This window comes from Oncorhynchus mykiss, chromosome 8 (assembly GCF_013265735.2).
Source record: "Oncorhynchus mykiss isolate Arlee chromosome 8, USDA_OmykA_1.1, whole genome shotgun sequence".
NCBI lineage: Eukaryota > Metazoa > Chordata > Actinopteri > Salmoniformes > Salmonidae > Oncorhynchus > Oncorhynchus mykiss.
Window position 1 is genome coordinate 11,896,574 of NC_048572.1, and position 20,218 is coordinate 11,916,791.

Genomic DNA, 20,218 nt, shown 5'->3' on the forward strand with positions numbered 1-20,218 from the left:
TTTTATTTATTTACCTTTTTTTACTTTAGTTTATTTAGTAAATATTTTCTTAACTATATTTCTTGAACCTCATTGTTGGTTAGGGGTTTGTAAGTAAGCATTTCACAGGCGTTGTGTTCCTCTCGCTCTGATCAAACAGATGTAATTTGAGAAACCCCAAAACATTCTACCGTGGTATCGTTTACCCAGGCGGGATTTTCATCTCTTTTATTTAAATCCTGGAATATAATAGACTGTGTTGGTTCTGTGTTCCCCGCAGATAAAACAGTCCTTGCATTCCTCATGAAATGTATCTGTTGAGATTCGGGAGGGGTGGCCGCCAGGTGTTGGGTTACAGCGCGGAGGCCCCTCCCTGCTCTCTGGGATTTAGAGAGAGGGGTTGTTAGTCGGCGGCGGTAGGGCGGCAGCAGCAGCCCACAGCACCCATGTTCAGTGGAGAGTCAGTGGAAGGTGCCCCCAGATGACCGACGCAGACGTCTGGGAATGACAGCCGCTGTCACCGAGAGTGACAGCTTTCGCTCTCTGTCGCCGCACCTTGACTAGCCTTGACTAGCCCCGGAGTGACGCGCTCTATCAGTCGCACGCCAAAGAAGTGACACGGAGCCAGTCAGAACTATGCCAGAGATGGAGAAAGGGAGACCACCGGAAAACAAACGCAGTAGGAAACCCGCGCACCCCGTCAAGAGAGAGATCAACCAAGAGATGAAGGTGAGGGGAAATTAGTTATTTGCCTTTTTTTTTTAGCAGTGTTCTGTTTGTGAATAGTCTTAAGTAATGCCATGCTATGTCGTTGTCTTAGGTCTCTTTTATGTAGTGTTGTGTTGTCTCTCTTGTCGTTATGTGTGTTTTGTCCTATATTTTGATTTAATTTATTCTTATTTTTAATCCCAGCCCCGGTCCCCGCAGGAGGCCTTTTGCCTTTTGGTAGGCCGTCATTGTAAATTATAATTTGTTCTTAACTGACTTGCCTAGTTAAATAAAGATGAGATAAAAATAAAAGTGCAGATTGAGACTTTTGAGACATTGGGAGAGACCTCCGTGCGCACTAATCACACAGTTGGAGGCATTCACAGACGCCATGAAAACTTCGATTTGTTCCCATTGAAACAATTCAATTTGCTTATAATTGAATGCCGTTATATTATTGAATACTTCCGAAATAATGATGAATGATGATAATGATAATGATGATAATTTCATATGATGAAATAAGACAGCTATATTGTATTACCTGGCCTTGCCACAATAAACCGACTGTCGGGAAATATAGCTTTCTGAGGGAATGAAAACGTGTGACTGTTTAATTGAAGTGTCACTCTTAGGTTATCTAATATTTGATGTCGTGTCCACTGAATGGTAGGTAGCCCTTCTGTAGCGACGCCATGTCAGTCCATCCGTAGCCTCGCGCAGCAAAGTCCAGTGGTGTTCCAGATGTGCGTCACCACCAAACTGCAAGAACACTTCACTTCTTCCACGCTTCGGCTGTGCGCGCACTTGTTGTAGTAGGCTAGTCTACATGTTTACAACAATGTAACGTTGTAAAAAATAAATACATTCGAACGAACATACATAGTCACATCACTTGAGAATATCCGCTAGGGCAAAGGATCAGTAGGCCGAACCTAAACAGGTAACCATAGTAATTGTGCCCTTGGAAAGTGACTCAGAATCAGTTTCATGGAAACTATGTCTACTGTTTTATTTGGTGATTCCAATTCAAAAAAAAATTGAATATGATGGTATTGGTTTCAGTCCTGCTGCTAGAGTGCAAGTCTTGTAGTAAGCTAGGCTACAAGCCCACATTTTGTCAGCCTTCAGTTTTATGAGTTGTGACATTGGCCACTGGACACAGATGTAAGTTCAAAGTCTAGTTTTGATTTACATTTGGTTGAGTTGTCAACTATTGTGAATTCAACATTAAATTAAATGTAAAAAATCGTCTTGTTTTGTGAGAGGAAATGTGCTCTTTTTGCGTAAGTGGTTTGGATGGTAGCTTTTGATATCCAGGGAGTGGTGTAGAATTGCAACTTAACTAATTTGAATGAAAACATGCTAAATGCTGTCTGTGCTTGATGTAAGTCAGCCCGGCCTGGATCTGAGCTGGATCCGGGGGTCGGCCCTGCGTTGTTGCCTTTGGTCAGGGTTCTTTCTGTGGTGCTTGTCACTCTCACAAAGCAGATGTTGGTCTGAACTGCCAATAAGAAACAATAACAACATTGTGGGAAGTAAAGCACAGGGAGGAGAAAGAACAAAATTCCTGTCTCTCCCTAATGAGAAAATAGTGAGACAAAACAACACTGAATTCCATGTAATATAGGAGGACATGCCCTGATGGAACTGTTGATGTAGACTAGGCTAGTCCCACGGGATGCAGGCAGCACAGGCAGAGTACTACTTTGTGATTCTCAGACTTACAGGGAGCCACGTGGATCTACAAAACAGGCCTTGGGTGACCGCGGTAATGAACTGGGGCTGTTGGGCTTGAAGGTCAGTGGTGTAAGTGTGTGATTATGAAATAGAGAAGGGTAGATAAAGAAAGACAGATGGACAGATATATTTTGTCTAACTCTCACACAGATCAGAGAGACAGACAGACACACACACACACATAGTCAGAGAAACAGACAGACACACACAGACAGACAAAATAGAACTCTCAGACAGACAGACAGATCACAGACAGATCACAGACAGACAGACAAAATAGAACTCTCAGAGACAGACAGACAGACAGACAGACAGACAAAATAGAACTCTCAGAGACAGACAGACAAAATAGAACTCTCAGAGACAGACAGACAAAATAGAACTCTCAGAGACAGACGGACAAAATAGAAGACAGACAGACAGACAGACAGACAGACAGACAGACAGACAGACAGTGATTTCAGGAGCTGTCTGTCTGTCTGCGGGCTGCTCCGGTCCAGTCCAGTGTTGTCTTAGTCAAGGGATCTATTTCAATACCACAGTCAAACCCACTCCTTCCATGCCAGACCGTAGCACAGCGCGGACACCAGATACCTGACTTTATTCATCGTTAGGCATATTTAGCTGGATATGATACCTCTACATACACACAAACACACCCGCACACACTTGGGGACACACACAATTCCTTTTCTTTGAGGCCCTGTCAGAGTGAGGAAAGCAGAGGGAAGAATGTGTAGTCAGTACCACAGCCCTGGTGTAACACTACAACAGGCAGACTGTCCACACTGGAAAAGGCTGAAACCCGAGAGGGAGTGCAGTGTCGGGTATCAGGGCTGGAAGTTGCCGGGTGGAGGGGGCAAGGGGAGAGGCAGAGGGAGGAAAGGGCAGGCGAGGGAGGGGGCACACAAAGAGGGACTGGGTAGTGCTGGACACTTGGGAGAGGAGCAGGGGAGGGAAGGACTGGGTAGTGCTGGACACTTGGGAGAGGAGCAGGGAAGGGAGGGACTGGGTAGTGCTGGACACTTGGGAGAGGAGCAGGGGAGGGAGGGACTGGGTAGTGCTGGACACTTGGGAGAGGAGCAGGGAAGGGAGGGACTGGGTAGTGCTGGACACTTGGGAGAGGAGCAGGGGAGGGAGGGACTGGGTAGTGCTGGACACTTGGGAGAGGAGCAGGGGAGGGAGGGACTGGGTAGTGCTGGACACTTGGGAGAGGAGCAGGGGAGGGAAGGACTGGGTAGTGCTGGACACTTGGGAGAGGAGCAGGGGAGGGAGGGACTGGGTAGTGCTGGACACTTGGGAGAGGAGCAGGGAAGGGAGGGACTGGGTAGTGCTGGACACTTGGGAGAGGAGCAGGGGAGGGAGGGACTGGGTAGTGCTGGACACTTGGGAGAGGAGCAGGGAAGGGAGGGACTGGGTAGTGCTGGACACTTGGGAGAGGAGCAGGGGAGGGAGGGACTGGGTAGTGCTGGACACTTGGGAGAGGAGCAGGGGAGGGAGGGACTGGGGAGTGCTGGACACTTGGGAGAGGAGCAGGGGAGGGAGGGACTGGGGAGTGCTGGACCCTTGGGAGAGGAGCAGGGGAGGGAGGGACTGGGGAGTGCTGGACACTTGGGAGAGGAGCAGGGGAGGGAAGGACTGGGTAGTGCTGGACACTTGGGAGAGGAGCAGGGGAGGGAAGGACTGGGTAGTGCTGGACACTTGGGAGAGGAGCAGGGGAGGAGGGACTGGGGAGTGCTGGACACTTGGGAGAGGAGCAGGGGAGGGAGGGACTGGGTAGTGCTGGACACTTGGGAGAGGAGCAGGGGAGAGAGGGACTGGGTAGTGCTGGACACTTGGGAGAGGAGCGGGGCATTTCCGAGAACCGTGGGACCTAGCGGTGGTGTAAGGTGTCCTGCTCGGATTTCTGCTAATTTCAGATCGGATTTCTGCTCCAATCCCCACTCGCCTCAAAGCCACAGAGGAGACGAGGTGGGCGGATGAAAAGAGAGAGAGACCTTTGTGTTGTTTTCTTTCATATGGTCGGAATGTTTAAAAAGCCAGGATGTTCACTTCACAACACATCTGCTGAGAACACGTCTTTATTTTGTCTCTTTTTTCCCCAATTAAAAGAGCTAAACAAAGAATGATTCATATATTTTACACTGGTATTAGGTTGGAAAACTTTTCCGTCTCCTATTTAGCAAGAGTAAACAAACTGCAATACATCATGGAAAAATAGTCATACTGTACTCCTCTGGGTTCCCTTGCTCATTTCATCCAGTCAGGGCTGGTCTGGAAGTCGAAAGAATCAGCACATTGATTCGCGACTGGAAGCTCTGGTTACATTTAAAGAGTGGGATAAAAAGTTCCACTAACAAACCTCGGATGTAAGGTCACTCACAACTGAACTTCACATTGGCTTAGCGTTAGCAAGCAGTGGCTCGGTTGTCCCGTCTCCCGCCATGTCCCCTGACTGACATAACCTATAATGTTGCTCAGTGATTTATTTTCCATTTTTCCTTTTAGACCTTTGCAGAGAGCACCATGAATGAGCTCCTAGGCTGGTACGGCTATGACAAGTTGGAGCTCAGAGACTCCGAGGCCACCGAGATACGGAACTACCCCAACCGTGAGAGACGCCAGCAGCACGTCTCAGTTCTTAAAGGTGAGGGAAGGCCAGGGCCCTGTTCACTAGGCCACACTGGAGTAAAACGTTTTGCAATGGAGAGTAGAAATCTGTGTTTTAATTGGACAGGTAGTTCAGGTAGTACCTCCTTTTTCAAAACGATTCCTTTTTCAAAACGACCCAAGGTCATTTGTTAAGGTAGTATCCTTGTTTCACAGCTAACATATTTAACAGAGGTCAGACGGAATTCACAGGTAACCCAGTAAGAGAACATAGAGGTTGTTAAATCCAGACATATTACTTCACCCTTCTTATGTTTCACTTACTATCATTACAGTAAACCTGTGTGGATGGACTATTATCTTTCTACAGTTTTCAGTGTCATTGTTTTCTGTCCATGCCCTTTAGGCTGTACATCTGTATTTAAATTGTGTGTGTGGAGTGGAAGTGGTGCCAAGAGAAACTGACTGAATTCAGATTCCATTTTTGTTGGCACTTTACATGACTTTATATGTATGTTAAGAACATAAATTCACTCTGAAGTGACCCTAGATATCCTGTGCCTTCCAGAAAACTCGGTGCCCAAATCCAAGAGCCTAGACAGCCCCATGACACTGGCCATGAGGAGTGGAGAGAGAGAATCATCCAGAGTCCCCTCTTCCTCCCCCGGTTCCTCCTCTCTGACCAGCCCTAAGGAGCAAAAGAGTGCCCCCGTAATTGTCCCGCTTATAAAGCCATCGGCAGGTAGGGACAGGCCTGAAAAAATCTCTCTCTCTCACACACACACACACACACACACACACACACACACACACACACACATCTACCGAGCATATGCAAACACACACCCTTTGTGTGATCACCTGGGTTAGAACCCATGTCTCCTGCACATCACAAAAGTGTTTTAGCCTGCCTAGCTAAAGTCTAGACATTATTCAGGAAGCTAACACAAGTCTTCAGGTCTCAGGCAAGATTCCTCATCACACAGGTGTGGTTCACTAAATCACCCCTGTTACACTCACACATCATCATCATCATCATCATCATCATCACTACCATACGTAGCCTACGGTTCTTCAACACTCACACATCATCATCATCACTACCATATGTAGCCTACAGTTCTTCAACACTCACACATCATCATCATCACTACCATATGTAGCCTACAGTTCTTCAACACTCACACATCATCATCATCATCATCACTACCATATGTAGCCTACGGTCTTCAACACTCACACATCATCTTCATCATCATCATCATCACTACCATACGTAGCCTACGGTTCTTCAACACTCACAAGCTCCTTAAATGCTCATCTTCATCATCAAACACACTTCACATGTTGATGTTGATTCCTCTCCCCTTTGGCTCTGTCCACAGTGGAAGACGTGCAGAATGTGCAGATAGTGTGTGTGTGGTGTCAGAAGGAAGGGGTGAAGCGCTACTCTCTCTGTATGGGCACCGAGCTGAAGAGCTTCTGTAGTGAGAAGTGCTTCGCCGCCTGCCGACGGGCCTACTTCAAACGCAACAAGGTGAGGGATTCAACCTTGGTTCAACCTTATTTCAACTTGGAATCAATGGGACAATTTTAGGTCAGACAAAACTGACTTGTCAACTGCAGCAGTTCAGATGGAGAAAATGACACACACACACACACACACACACACACACACACACACACACACACACACACACACACACACACACAGTGTTTTTTTTATGGACAGGCCAGTGTTTTGAGGGTGGGAAGGGGTCAACGTTTGCAGAGGACACTTAGTTAGTATCAGTTACGGCTTAATGGAGGAAGGGCCAGTCATCATGTGGCTTGGGTCTGGAGGATCGGGAAGCAACAGGGAAGCAGTGCCTATACACAACTCCACTCCTATACACAACTCCACTCCTATACACAACTCCACTCCAATACACAACTCCACTCCAATACACAACTCCACTCCTATACACAACCCTCCTATACACATTACCACCATTTTTCACCCTCCATCCAAGACATGGATACCCTCTCTTAGAGGCGCGGGGGTGTCAGGCAAGGCTATCCCCTTTCACCGTTCCTGTTGTTTTGCCGCGCTAGGTTTTATTCACACGACAACAGACAGGGAGGGAAAGGGTGGAGGGGGTCGTCTGCTGCCTACCTGCAACAAACCCTTTAGTTGGTGGAAGTGGGGATGGAACTGTGGCCGTTGGCTTGTCCCTGCTTGTTTCTTGGAGGGAGAAGGGCAGAGGGCCTGGGGGTGAGGTGTCCACTTTCAGTGCATACCTTACCTGCATCTGCTTCATGTTTCGAAACTCCACACGTCTCAATGGGTCACAAAGAAGAGACCATTGAGAATAAAATGAGGGTTCAGGCTTGTCATCTATTTTATCTTACTGAAACATTCCAAAATGTTACCAAAACTTTTTTTAAACAGTCCCTTTGTTTCAGTGACCTCAAAGCCCATAGGTCAATGTACTCTGTTACTTTGCACCCCTATGACAAGGCAAATTGTGCAGTGGTTATTTTGGGATTGGTTATGTAAGTTTGTTTTAATGACCAACCACGGGAGCCTTGATGATTTAAAGCAACTGCTACTTCATCAACACTTGATGCTTAAATCCCATAGTGGATACTACTGAATCCAGGCTCTACTCTGAAACAGCTTTAACACAATCCGGTGTCCTGTTCATTAGGGCATACAATGTTTTGCAACAGAGATCTGTTATTGGACAAATCCAGCTAGTCCCTCCCAGATTTGTTTGTTTCGTTTGGTGCCTAATGAACATGACCCAGCTCTTGATAGTTTGTTTGAAGTGTATAATGATGCAGCTTTGCCCCACTCCGTCAGGCCCGGGATGAGGACCTCCATGTAGGGGAGAGGTCCCCCCAACACACCCCTGCTGATAACTCACCACGACTCGTGCTGAACAGTGGAGGTGCCAGAGTAAGAACAAAACACAATCCACTTCGTAGAAATATAATATACTTTTTAAATAGTTTAGCTCAAAGACTAGTTATGCATTAATGCATGTTTGTCTTTGAGAGCTAATTCAAAACATGTAGGGGCAGTTTCTAGGACACAGATTAAGGGGCAGTTTCTAGGACACAGATTAGGGGACAGTTCCTAATACACAGATTAAGGGGCAGTTTCTAGGACACAGATTAGGGGACAGTTCCTAATACACAGATTAAGGGGCAGTTTCTAGGACACAGATTAGGGAACAGTACCTAATACACAGATTAAGGGGCAGTTTCCAGGACACATATTAAGGGTCAGTTTCTAGGACACAGATTAAGGGACAGTTTCCAGGACACATATTAAGGGGCAGTTTCCAGGACACATATTAAGGGGCAGTTTCCAGGACACAGATTAAGGGGCAGTTTCCAGGACACAGATTAAGGGGCAGTTTCCAGGACACATATTAAGGGGCAGATTCCAGGACACATATTAAGGGGCAGTTTCCAGGACACTTAATAAGGGGCAGTTTCCAGGACACAGATTAAGGGGCAGTTTCCAGGACACCGATTAAGGGGCAGTTTCCAGGACACAGATTAAGGGGCAGTTTCTAGGACACAGATTAGGGAACAGTTCCTAAAACACAGATTAAGGGGCAGTTTCTAGGACACAGATTAAGGGGCAGATTCTAGGACACAGATAAAGCCTAGTCCTAGACTAAAAATAATTATTAATGGAGATTCTCCATTGAGTTTGCTTTTTAGTCTACGACTAGGTTTAACTGTGGGTCTGTGAAACCGCCCTGTAAAGGGATAGTTCAGGGATGTTACATATAGTATTTCCATATTTGTTTCCTTACCTTTGCCAACAATTAGCAACATTAGCCATGTAATTTAATCTCGCCTGTTAACATGGATTATTTTTCATGTCCAAATCAGCTCAAAATAACACAATCAATTTAATATGATTTGGTCATGACATTTAACACATGCTGAACGGGGGAGATTGGTTTACATTGGGAATTTGTCCCAAAATGCGAATGTTGCTAATTGTTGGAAGTAGCTAGGTTAACAAAATCAGTATGGATTGCAGTCACTCCTTGGCCATAGACTTCTTTCAAGGTAAAAAAAATAAAAATATCAACATTTGTAAAATCCTTTGCAAGCTTTGTGAATAAAGCAACTTTTCACAATACTGTCATATAGAATATTCCATATTTTATATTACCATTTCTACGACATACCAGTCATTTGTGTTTTCCTTTTCACATGTCACTTAAGTAACTCTTTACAGTCTCTCTCGCCTGTACCGCAGGTGTGCAACTGGTGCAAGCACGTCCGCCACACCAAAGAGTACCTGGACTTTGGCGCCGGTGAGGAGCGGCTTCAGTTTTGCAGCACCAAGTGTCTGAACCAGTACAAGATGGATGTGTTCTACAGAGAGGCCAGGGCCACTCTCACCAGCTCCAGCCCAGGAAGACCAACCCAGGAGGGGAGACCCGAGTCCACCGGAGGGGTCCAGAACCAGAAGCTCCTGACCCCTGAATCGTGGAGCAGCAATGCTGGGGACGTGAGGGGGACGACCAGGTCGCCCAAAGGTCAGACGCCGATCAATGGTACAGCGGCACCAAGGACTGTGTCTCCATCCGAGGCGTCATCTTCGTCATTGAAGGTTAACATTTCAGGACTGAGGCACCTGGAGAGGCACGTCCTGCCACCACCCGCGCAGGTAACGAGCCACCACCCCGCCCCTCCCCCTCCTCACCCCCCCATGGAGCACCACAAGGCCATGCCTCAGATCCCGCTGCCCTTCATCCGGCCCCCTCTCCACGCCCAGGGCCTGAAGAGCCCCCTGGCCAACCCCCCCAGGGGCCACCCTGGCCCCCCTTCCAGCCCCATCCACCAGCCTCCCCCTCACTCCCCCCATCACCCCCACCAACCCCACCTTCAGCCCCCATCGGCCACCTCCATGAACCCACCCGGAATACACCCCTACCCGGGGGCCTACTTCCCAGGCTTGCACTCCCCCCCTATCAACATGATGGGGCTCCGTGGCCCAGTGCCCATGCTCCCTATGATGAACTTCGGGGGATGGTCGTCTTTAGGCCCCTTCTTCCCCCAGCCCACGGTCCTGGTGCCCTACCCCATCATTGTACCAATCCCAGTCCCCATCCCCATCCCTATCCCAATACCCATACCCCCTAAATCTGCTCCTCCAGAAGCCCCAGGGGTCCCCCACAGTGGGGTTATCCAGCCCGTGCCGGAGGGGATAGAGGGGGGACGCTCCAGGGGTGTCAATTTGCCTTCTCCCAAGAGCTTGGCGGCCAACAGATTGGGTAGAACCACCAACCAGGGTCTCCCCTCACCCTCAGACCAACCCAGAAGGGACATCACAGATTGGGTGAAGTCGGAGAGGCAGGCTCAGTCACCCATGTCGATCCCTCACAATGCAGTGTCCTCCCCCAGGGCTCGCTACGATGCTTCCCCATCTTCCAACTCAGTGATTGAGGGACTGTCAGACTTTAAGCTGAGCCAGCAGCAGCAGCCAGAGAGGCAGGTCATCCAGAGAGTGCTCCAGAGGACCCCGGTCAAGCTGGAGCCCAACCCCCACGGAGTGGTGAACCTGTCGGGTCCGGGTGAGCCCGGAATGGGGCAAGGCACCAGGCTGGTGGATACCAGAGTGGACCACCACAACCACCACCATGACATTATCAAACCCACCCCTCCACTAACCCAGTCACCCCCTCTTCTGCACAACACCGCCTACCCCCAGAGCCCTAACATACGACCCCCCTCAGACACCCCACCAACTCCCAGAGGGGAATGCAGCAGCCCTCCCTGCGATACCGCCACCCCCTCCCCCTCAACACTCCCAGACGTCCCCAAACAAACAACACCGTCATCATCCCCCGACCCTCCTCCCAGCCCAGACTCCTCCCAGTCTCAGAGAGAGGCCCCGCCTCTTGGTCCTGACGCCGCCCTCAGTGAGCTGGAGGCAGTCAAAGAGAACAGCTGCTCCAATGGCCAGGTCCAGGTTCCATCCCTCCTCACCAGCCAATCAGAGGGGCCCTCGGCCGCTGGCGACTCCGAGGACCCCCACGTCCCAGATGAGGACCATGCCTATGCCCTGCCCACCCCCAACCTTACACCCACCAGAACGGGCGGTGCCCCCACCAACACCCCCAACACTCTCCTCCTGCCCAAGCTTAGGGACAAGGGTGTTCTACTATGCCCACCGAGTGTGGCTGGGCCTGGGGACATGGAGCCTGCTCTGAAGAGACGGTGCCTCCGCATCCGAGATCAGATCAAGTAGGGAAGGGAGGTAGGTGTCTCTTGTTACAACAGGTTTTTGGGACACTAACGCAATGGCGATGTTAGAGAGGAATCGGAATGAGAAAGACAGAAGACGTGAAAATGAGGAAAAGGAACTTTCATAAAGATGAAATAAGATTAGCAGGCACACAATTAACTGTTTCACTCTATCACCAACACACACACACACACACAGGCCCTGCCTGATTAGGTGATGCCTTTTCAAAATGACTCTCACTTTCTCTATGCTCTGCCCCTTCCTCTGGCCTAGCTATAACCCTAGAGCTGTCTGTCTGCCCCTTCCTTTGGCCTAGCTATAACCATAGAGCTGTCTGTCTGTCCCTTCCTCTGGCCTAGCTATAACCCTAGAGCTGTCTGTCTGTCTGCCCCTTCCTTTGGCCTAGCTATAACCCTAGAGCTGTCTGTCTGCCCCTTCCTCTGACCTAGCTATAACCCTAGAGCTGTCTGTCTGTCTGCCCCTTCCTCTGGCCTAGCTATAACCCTAGAGCTGTCTGTCTGTCTGCACCTTCCTCTGGCCTAGCTATAACCCTAGAGCTGTCGGTCTGTCTGTCTGTCTGCCCCTTCCTCTGGCCTAGCTGTATCCGTAGAGCTGTCTGTCTGCCCCTTCCTTTGGCCTAGCTATAACCCTAGAGGTGTCTGTCTGTCTGCCCCTTCCTCTGGCATAGCTGTATCTGTAGAATTGTCTGTCTGCCCCTTCCTCTGGCCTAGCTATAACCCTACATCTGTCTGTCTGCCCCTTCCTCTGGCCTAGCTATAACCCTACAGCTGTCTGTCTGTCTGCCCCTTCCTCTGGCCTAGCTATAACCCTAGAGCTGTCTGTCTGCCCCTTCCTCTGGCCTAGCTATAACCCTAGAGCTGTCTGTCTGTCTGCACCTTCCTCTGGCCTAGCTATAACCCTAGAGCTGTCTGTCTGTCTCCACCTTCCTCTGGCCTAGCTATAACCCTAGAGCTGTCGGTCTGTCTGTCTGCCCCTTCCTCTGGCCTAGCTATAACCCTAAAGCTGTCTGTCTGTCTGTCTGCCCCTTCCTCTGGCCTAGCTGTATCCGTAGAGCTGTCTGCCTGCCCCTTCCTTTGGCCTAGCTGTATCTGTAAAGCTGTCTGTCTGCCCCTTCCTTTGGCCTAGCTATAACCCTAGAGCTGTCTGTCTGTCCATTCCTCTGGCCTAGCTATAACCCTAGAGTTGTCTGTCTGCCCCTTCCTCTGGCCTAGCTATAACCCTAGAGTTGTCTGTCTGCCCCTTCCTCTGGCCTAGCTTTAACCTTAGAGCTGTCTTTCTGTCTGCCCCTTCCTCTGGCCTAGCTGTAACCCTAGAGTAGTGAGGAGTGCCAAGTTACTGAGATTCTCTCTCTTTGGCGCCATTCTCTTTAGTGGCCATGCGAATATTGTGTGACCCGTGTGTGTGTGTGTGTCTCCATTGCACCGTACAAGTTCAATCAAACAGTGCTGCATTCAAATCCGTTTTGAACCCAGGTCTGGTGAGAAAGTATGTTTGTGTGTGTCTGAGTGAGGTCCACTGGTCAGCAGCTCACCAAACACACCACGCTGTGATATTATTTTCTCCTATGAGCCTCCACTCTTCTGCCCCAGCCGTCTTTCTGGTGTTGTCGTGGAGACAGTGGCGATCGTCAGACTTGGCGGCGCTGTGGATGTTTGTGTGCTGTGAATATGAGAGCCAGCCCTCAGTGATAGAGCTCTGGGGCTTCAGAAAACGGAGCAGTAGAACCGGAGCGATCCGGCTCCGTGTGTCATCATAATGACTGGCCCAGGCCCCGGCTCTCGGTATAGTGGTGTGGAATCTTCTCCTCTCATTAAGTAGCATTCTCTCATCTTCTCTCTCCCCCCTCTCCTCCTCGCCCCTCTCCTCTCCTCTCTTCTTCTCTCCTCTCCTCTCTACTTTCTCCTCTTCTCTTCCCTCCTCTCCTATCCTCTCTCTTCTCCTTTCCTCTCATCTCCCATTTCCTTCTCTCTCCTCACAGCTTCTTCTTCTTCCATTGAACCAGATGTTCTATGGAAGACATACAGTACATTACAGTAACAACCCTAACGACCAATCAGATTGTAACCCTCCTTACTTTCGACCAATCAGATTGTTCTCCGTGTTCCCCTTTCCAGATTGTTCATTCAAATGGTCCTGTTGCCACCCAGAGCTGTGTGTGATTATGTGCTCATGTTTCAGTTTTACATCGTGGGCTTAATGTACACATGATGACCGAAAAGGTTTTCATTTCCAGTTACCTCTACTTACTCCCCTTTCCCATCGCATATCAAAAACCTTGAAAGGTCAAGGGTCATCTTAATAAAAGATGGCTATTGGCAGAGAGTGACACATAACCCCATAACTGGTTTTAACTGGTTTAGCGTATACTCCCAACAACGACATGCCAGAAGTATTAAACGATTTGCTTTTGCAGAGAACGATGTCCCTGCTTCACCCTTTGTCATTTGTTGTGGTTTTGCGCGGTCCGCCGTTTCCCTTAGTAACCAGTACATATGAAAATCACAGTGTGTTGCCAGCATTGCGCAGACGGATTTATTGCTTGGTGTTCTATGTAAGGGGAGCCGGTGTGTGTGTGTGTGTGTGTGTAAATACGTGCACGCGTGCCCGTGTGTAATGGGAGCTGGGCTGCGTTCATAGTCGACTGATTTTAGTTTAGCACCTCTCAGCGCCAAGGGGAATATGGTTATCTAGTTCCATTGTGTTCACTGCTAAAAGTCTTCTTTAAAAAAAACATTGAAAGTATTTTAGCTCTGACAGAATCAACAGGCCAACTGGAGGATTGGAGGATTTCACCTCAGGAAATAGGCCGGTTTCGTCTCAGTTTTCCCTGCCTTTATTTGGGCTATTTTATTGCCATGCGGAAATGGATCCCTCCACATTGGTTTTTGCAGAGCGTTTGAAACTAAAACGGAGAGGGACACAGGCAGTAGAGTTAGAGAGTGCAGAGAGCAATGGCTTCTTGGCCCCTCGTACGTGTGCGTGTACATGTGTGTGTACATGTGTGTACATGTGTGTGTGTGTGTGCTCTTGTCCGCATGTGCATTTTTACTCCCCAAAAAGTCCTGCAAATTCACGAAAAAACAAAGCTGTTTGTGTGTGTGTGGTGTGTGTCTGTGCGTGCGTGCGTGTATGTATGCGTGTGTGTGGTGTGTGTCTGTGTGTGCGTGCGTGTATGTATGTATGTGTGTGTGTGTGCATGTGTGCAGCACAGATGTTCTTGGTTTGATAGTGCCCTAAACCTCATTCTCACAGTGACTGGGTGGATAAAGGAAGGGAGGATTGATAGACGGCAGATTGATAGATGGCAGACTGTAATATGGACGTAAATGGAACTGAAATTGACATCTTTCTCGCTCTCATCCCTGCCTCTCCCTGTCTTTCTCTCTCCATTTTTCTCTCTCTCTCTGTATGTGATGAACAGGCTCACTGTACAGCGGTACCAGATCCAGTGCCCCGCCCTCTTGGGTACATCACCAGCACCAACGCCCTCCCTCCAACCCATTACACAGCCACCTGGGAGATCAACTCCAACCTTCTTCTGACCACGACGTGCCAATCAAGGAAGCAGTCCAATGGGAGAAGCAGTCCAATGGGAGAAGCAGTCCAAGAGCTCAATGTTGACTTCCAGTACATTCACAGCACAAGAGTGTGTGTATGTTTGTGTGTGTGTGTCTATGCACGCCGTTAGGTACCTTTATGTGGCATTTCTGGACCTTTCCAAGGGACAGACAATTCCATCTCTGATCTCTCCCATAGTCCAGGAGCCTATGAAGCCAGCCCAAAGAGCCCACTCAGCCCAGTTCCAATCCTCAGCCATAGTCAGGGGCTCTACACTGCACTAGATGGTAGGCTGCTAGGCTACGATCAGCAGCCTTGTGTGGTCTTCTCCAATAGAGACTGAACCTGATCTCTTTCCTGGGGAAATGGTTTGTTTTCTCTGCTCGGCTCCACACAAAGAGCCACATTGTTCCTCTCCCCCATATCCCACACTGACTCTCCTACTCTGGTTTTGGGTTACCTGGCTAACAGGGGCTCAGGCTTCAGGAGGAGTTTGTCTTTTTAAATTGTTCTGTCTGACGGAGGGCCAGGAATATGTGTGTACCCTTCTCCTTCTTTCCTGTCCTTTCCACCCCGCAGTCCCCTCTCCAATGGTACACACACTAGTCCTAAAGTGTGACTCTGACACCAATTGCTTGTTAATGTCCTCTTCCCCTCCTATTTCCCCCCTCTATGGACGAGCGGACGAGGATCAGTTCAGCACATTATTCTCTGGTGGTTTTCTGTTTGAAAGAGGGATGGAGAACCTTGGGGCAATGAAAAATGACAAAATAATTAACTGTAAACTATGTAATATGATAATGAAAGAGAGTCCCATATATCATGAAATCCACTATTTGTGACTTGCCTGAGACCGGAAGACTTGTGTCAGCTCCCCAAAACTAATGCCTAGGTTTTGGCTCGAAGGGCTAACACAGTCTTGTGGTGCGCCGGAGACCCAGCTTTCGAACCCAGTCATTTGATTTACAACACTGACTCGGCCATGGAACAGAGGTAGATCATTTCAGTGTCCAAACCTACTCACTCTGTTGACGCTCTTTATCTTACTCAGATGACTCCTTTTGGTGGGTTTGGGCAGTCATGTTACCAGCCATGGTATTATTTTGAACTGTCAAAGGCTGCAAAAAAGCAGCTATCAGTATTACAGTTTCCCCTAGTCTGGGGGTTTATAATGATGATACTAACTATAAGCCTGGTCCCAGATCTGTTCATGCTGTCTTGCCCACTCTTCTGGTCATTGTCATGCCAAACAGCACAAACAGATCTGGAATTAGCCTGAAAACGATCTAGTGGGAGCATCATCATCTGGAGGCCTTGCCAACACTCATCGTCACATTGTGAGAATTCACTTTTAGTTTTTGCTTTACATAGACTTTATAATAATTTATGAATGATGCCTTCATAGATCTCCAGAAAGTGCTTTATGGATTTTTATTTCGATCCTGATTATTATACTGTATTTGTTTGCGAGTGCCGAAGCTCTTACCAGTGTCCAAATGTTTTGTTTGAATTTGTCCACTAGAGTGCAGTGTCTGTCTATGGAACATAGCAACTACCTGTCTCATATACCTTATATAAATAGAGTTTTCAATAGCGTACACAATTGTTCATTCAACCATACATTTACTGCCAATTATAAGTCTTGTCTTTTTTCACGACAGCCCAGTTTCAACAATGCCTCGATCTATGCCTCGATCCAGCCACAGAACATCACCTATTGCCATCACTATAGCCAAAGTAGAACATTGCCACAACCATAGAAATACAATTCATAGAAGGATGTCCCCATTCAAGTCAATGAGGCCATAATGGGTCATTCTATTTCTATGGCCACAACAACATTGCCAAGTCATTGGCTGGAAAGCAGACTCCTTGCTGCGGGGGAGTGACCACACTGGCTTTCCAGCGTCTTTCTATAGTCATGACCTCGAATAGCCTCCTGACCCACACTCCCCTCTCTCGCACACCCACACAAACACGCACACACATGCCTCTGCAATCTCAAAACTGCATTCCAAAAAGCACGTCAATCAGCATGTGTAACCATGGTGAAAAGTAGCTAATTCCAGTCAACATGCTCACCGTAGGTTATACCCTGTAGTGTCATTGTAATCTTAGTCTGACCAAGGGACTGTGTCAACAACTAGTATATGAGTCAGTGGTGACGTAACTTGGCATCTCTATACTATCAGTCTTGTGATATCGGGGATACTCCCCTAGCCATACCTTTAGTGCAGTGTTCCCCAACCCTGGTCCTCCAGGACCCCCAACACTACACAGTTTAGTTGTAGACCTTGACAAACACACCTCATTCAAGTCATTGAGGGCTTGATGATTAGTTGACAAATGAATAAGGTGTTCTTGTCCGAGGTTACAATACAAATGTGTGCTGTTGGGGGTGTTGGGAAACACTGCTTTAGTGGCCAAGAAGTGAACAAAAAACTGCCATGGTATATTACACATCTGCCTATAGTAACTAACTCAAACTCTAACCCTATAGTATACTACACCTACCATCACTGTCCCTCACCTGTTTATTCAAGACTTTGGGGGAAAATTTGGAAGAACAAAAAAAAATGCCAAGTTGTCTGAAACCCATAGATTGTGGACTCGGGACACTCATTGAACATGTAAGGCACCGTATAATTGACAATTCACAGATTGTTTGTATTTAGGCCTAAATTAATAGGATCAACTGGGAGCTGTTTGGTGGAGACCTATTTGTAAAGTGAATAAAGGCTATTCTGAGAACAACAACATCATGTGTTTTTCATGTCTGATGTCATTGTTTACTTTGTATTACAGAACAAATATACTTTTCAATGTAAAATGGTCTAAGTATAGCAACCAAGGTCAAAACTATTCACTGAAACGTAACATCTGAATGTGGGATAGATAATATTCTCCAAAATGTCACCTTATTCCCTATATAGTGCACTGCTTTTGACCAGAGCCCACAATAGGGTTCAATTTGGGATGCAAGTCTTTATCTCAGTTAATGAAGTTGTTACAATTAAGTAATAACGCACAACGGGATGTGGTATATGGCCAATATACCATGGCTAAGGGCTGTTCATAACACGACACAAAGCGGAGTTGGCCATATACCACAAACCCCTGAGGTGCCTTATTGCTATTAAAAACTGGTTACCAATGTAATTAGAGCAGTAAAAATAAATGCTTTGTCATTCCCATGGTATACGGTCTGATATACCATGGCTGTCAGCCAATCAGCATTCAGGGCTCGACCTCACCCAGTTTATACTTTAACACATTTGACAGAATGACAGAATATCTGGAATGATTTATTCCATAAATGTCTAGCATACTTTTACAACCTTTGTTTTGAATACAAATTCCAGTTTTGATTTGATAAAAATACAGAAAATCTATAGAATGCCATTAAAAGCGGTATAAACTTTTACAACATTTTATTTGAGTAAACATTCTAGTTCTGATTAGATAGAAATACATAACACCTATAAAATGTAATTTAAAGCTGTACAAATCAATAACCTTTTCACAGATTATGACAGAAGAATCAAACTAGGTATGATGTATTCTATAAATGTATAGCATAGCATAGTATAGTATAAAAATTCCAGTTTTGATTTGATAGAGGGCATGTAGTCCGTCTAGAGTGCATGTGGTCAAAGTTCAAACCAGTCTGTTGTACCCTATTAGAAGGGACCTGGCATAAGATTCTGCATCTTCAGTCATATTAAATTACAGGAAAAAACTATGGGATGAAGGGGTCAGGCCTGACTAACAAAAAAGACAGGTGGATGGATCAACATGGACCTTCCACAGTGGAGATAAGGAAAACTAAGAGTGACCCATAACCTACACTCCCATTCAAAGAAAAGCACGTTTTTTTGTCCATGAAAATAAGATCAAAATGATCAGAAATACAGACTAGACAATGTTAATATTGTAAATGACTCGTAGCTGGAAATGGCAGATTTTGGGGGGAATATCTACATAGGCATACAGAGGCCCATTATCAGCAACCATCACTCCTGTGTTCCAATGGCACATTGTGTTAGCTAATTCAAGTTTATCATTTTAAAAGGCTAATTGATCCTATGAGGACCTTGTGGATCAGATGTACCATTATACCCACTGATCAAATGTATAACAGACAGACACTGCTAAAAAGGGGTTGTTTGTGATATTTTCACTCAGTTGCCACTTTATTAGGGTCACCATCCTATTCACGAAAATAAATTGCTCTTACATACAGTTGAAGTCGGATGTTTACATACACCTTAGCCAAATACATTTAAACTCAGTTTTACACAATTCCTGACATTAAATCCTAGTAAAAATGCCCTGTCTTAGGTCAGTTAGGATCACCACTTTATTTTAAGAATGTGAAATGTCAGAATAATAGTAGAGAGAATTATTTATTTCAAATTGTATCACATTCCCAGTGGGTCAGAAGTTTACATACACTCAATTAGTAATTGGCAGCATTGCCTTTAAATTGTTTAACTTTGGTAAAACATTTCGGGTAGCCTTCCACAAGCTTCCCACAATAAGTTGGGTGAATTTTGGCCCATTCCTCCTGACAGAGCTGGTGTAACTGAGTCAGGTTTGAAGGCCTCCTTGCTCACACACGCTTTTTCAGTTCTGTCCACACATTTTCTATAGGATTGAGGTCATGGCTTTGTGATGGCCACTCCAATACCTTGACTTTGTTGTCCTTAAGCCATTTTGCCACAACTTTGGAAGTATGCTTGGGGTCATTGTCCATTTGGAAGATCCATTTGCGATCAAGCTTTAACTTCCTGACTGATGTCTTGAGATGTTTCTTAAATATATGCACATAGATGGCATCATTAGGATGGAAAATTATTTAGTGAAGTGCACCAGTCCCTCCTGCAGCAAAGCACCCTCACATCATAATGCTGCCACCCCTGTGCTTCACGGATGGGATGGTGTTCTTCTCCTTGCAAGTCTCCCCCTTTTTCCTCCAAACATAACGATGGTCATTATGGCCAAACAGTTATATTTTGTTTCATCAGACCAGAGGACATTTCTCCAAAAAGTATGATCATTTTACCCATGTGCAGTTGCAAACCGTAGTCTGGCTTTTTTAAGGCGGTTTTGGAGCAGTGGCTTCTTCCTTGCTGAGCAGCCTTTCAGGTTATGTCGATATAGGACTCGTTTTACTGTGGATATACATACTTTTATACCTGTTTCCTCCAGAATCTTCACAAGGTCCTTTGCTCAAATTATGTCGATTAGCCTATCAGAATCTTCTAAAGCCATGACATAATTTTATGGAATTTTCCAAGCTGTTTAAAGGCACAGTCAACTTAGTGTTGACTGTGGTCA

General features: G+C 46.9%; 1 protein-coding gene across 2 annotated transcripts; it reads left to right on the forward strand.

Annotated features, from left to right (window-relative positions):
- The first annotated feature begins 341 nt into the window (after positions 1-341).
- On the forward strand, positions 342-17,637 carry LOC110529183 (sine oculis-binding protein homolog). 2 transcript variants are annotated; one of them, XM_036984756.1, is made up of 7 exons: positions 342-708; positions 4,936-5,074; positions 5,606-5,779; positions 6,423-6,574; positions 7,883-7,978; positions 9,305-11,311; positions 14,742-17,637. In XM_036984756.1, exons 1-6 carry the CDS (start codon positions 616-618, stop codon positions 11,300-11,302), a joined length of 2,652 nt encoding a protein of 883 aa, XP_036840651.1. In that variant the 5' UTR covers positions 342-615; the 3' UTR covers positions 11,303-11,311; positions 14,742-17,637. The 2 variants fall into 2 exon arrangements, with proteins under 2 accessions (XP_036840651.1, XP_036840650.1); XM_036984755.1 differs by having other exon boundaries at positions 348-708; positions 9,284-11,311.
- The last annotated feature ends 2,581 nt before the right edge of the window (positions 17,638-20,218 follow it).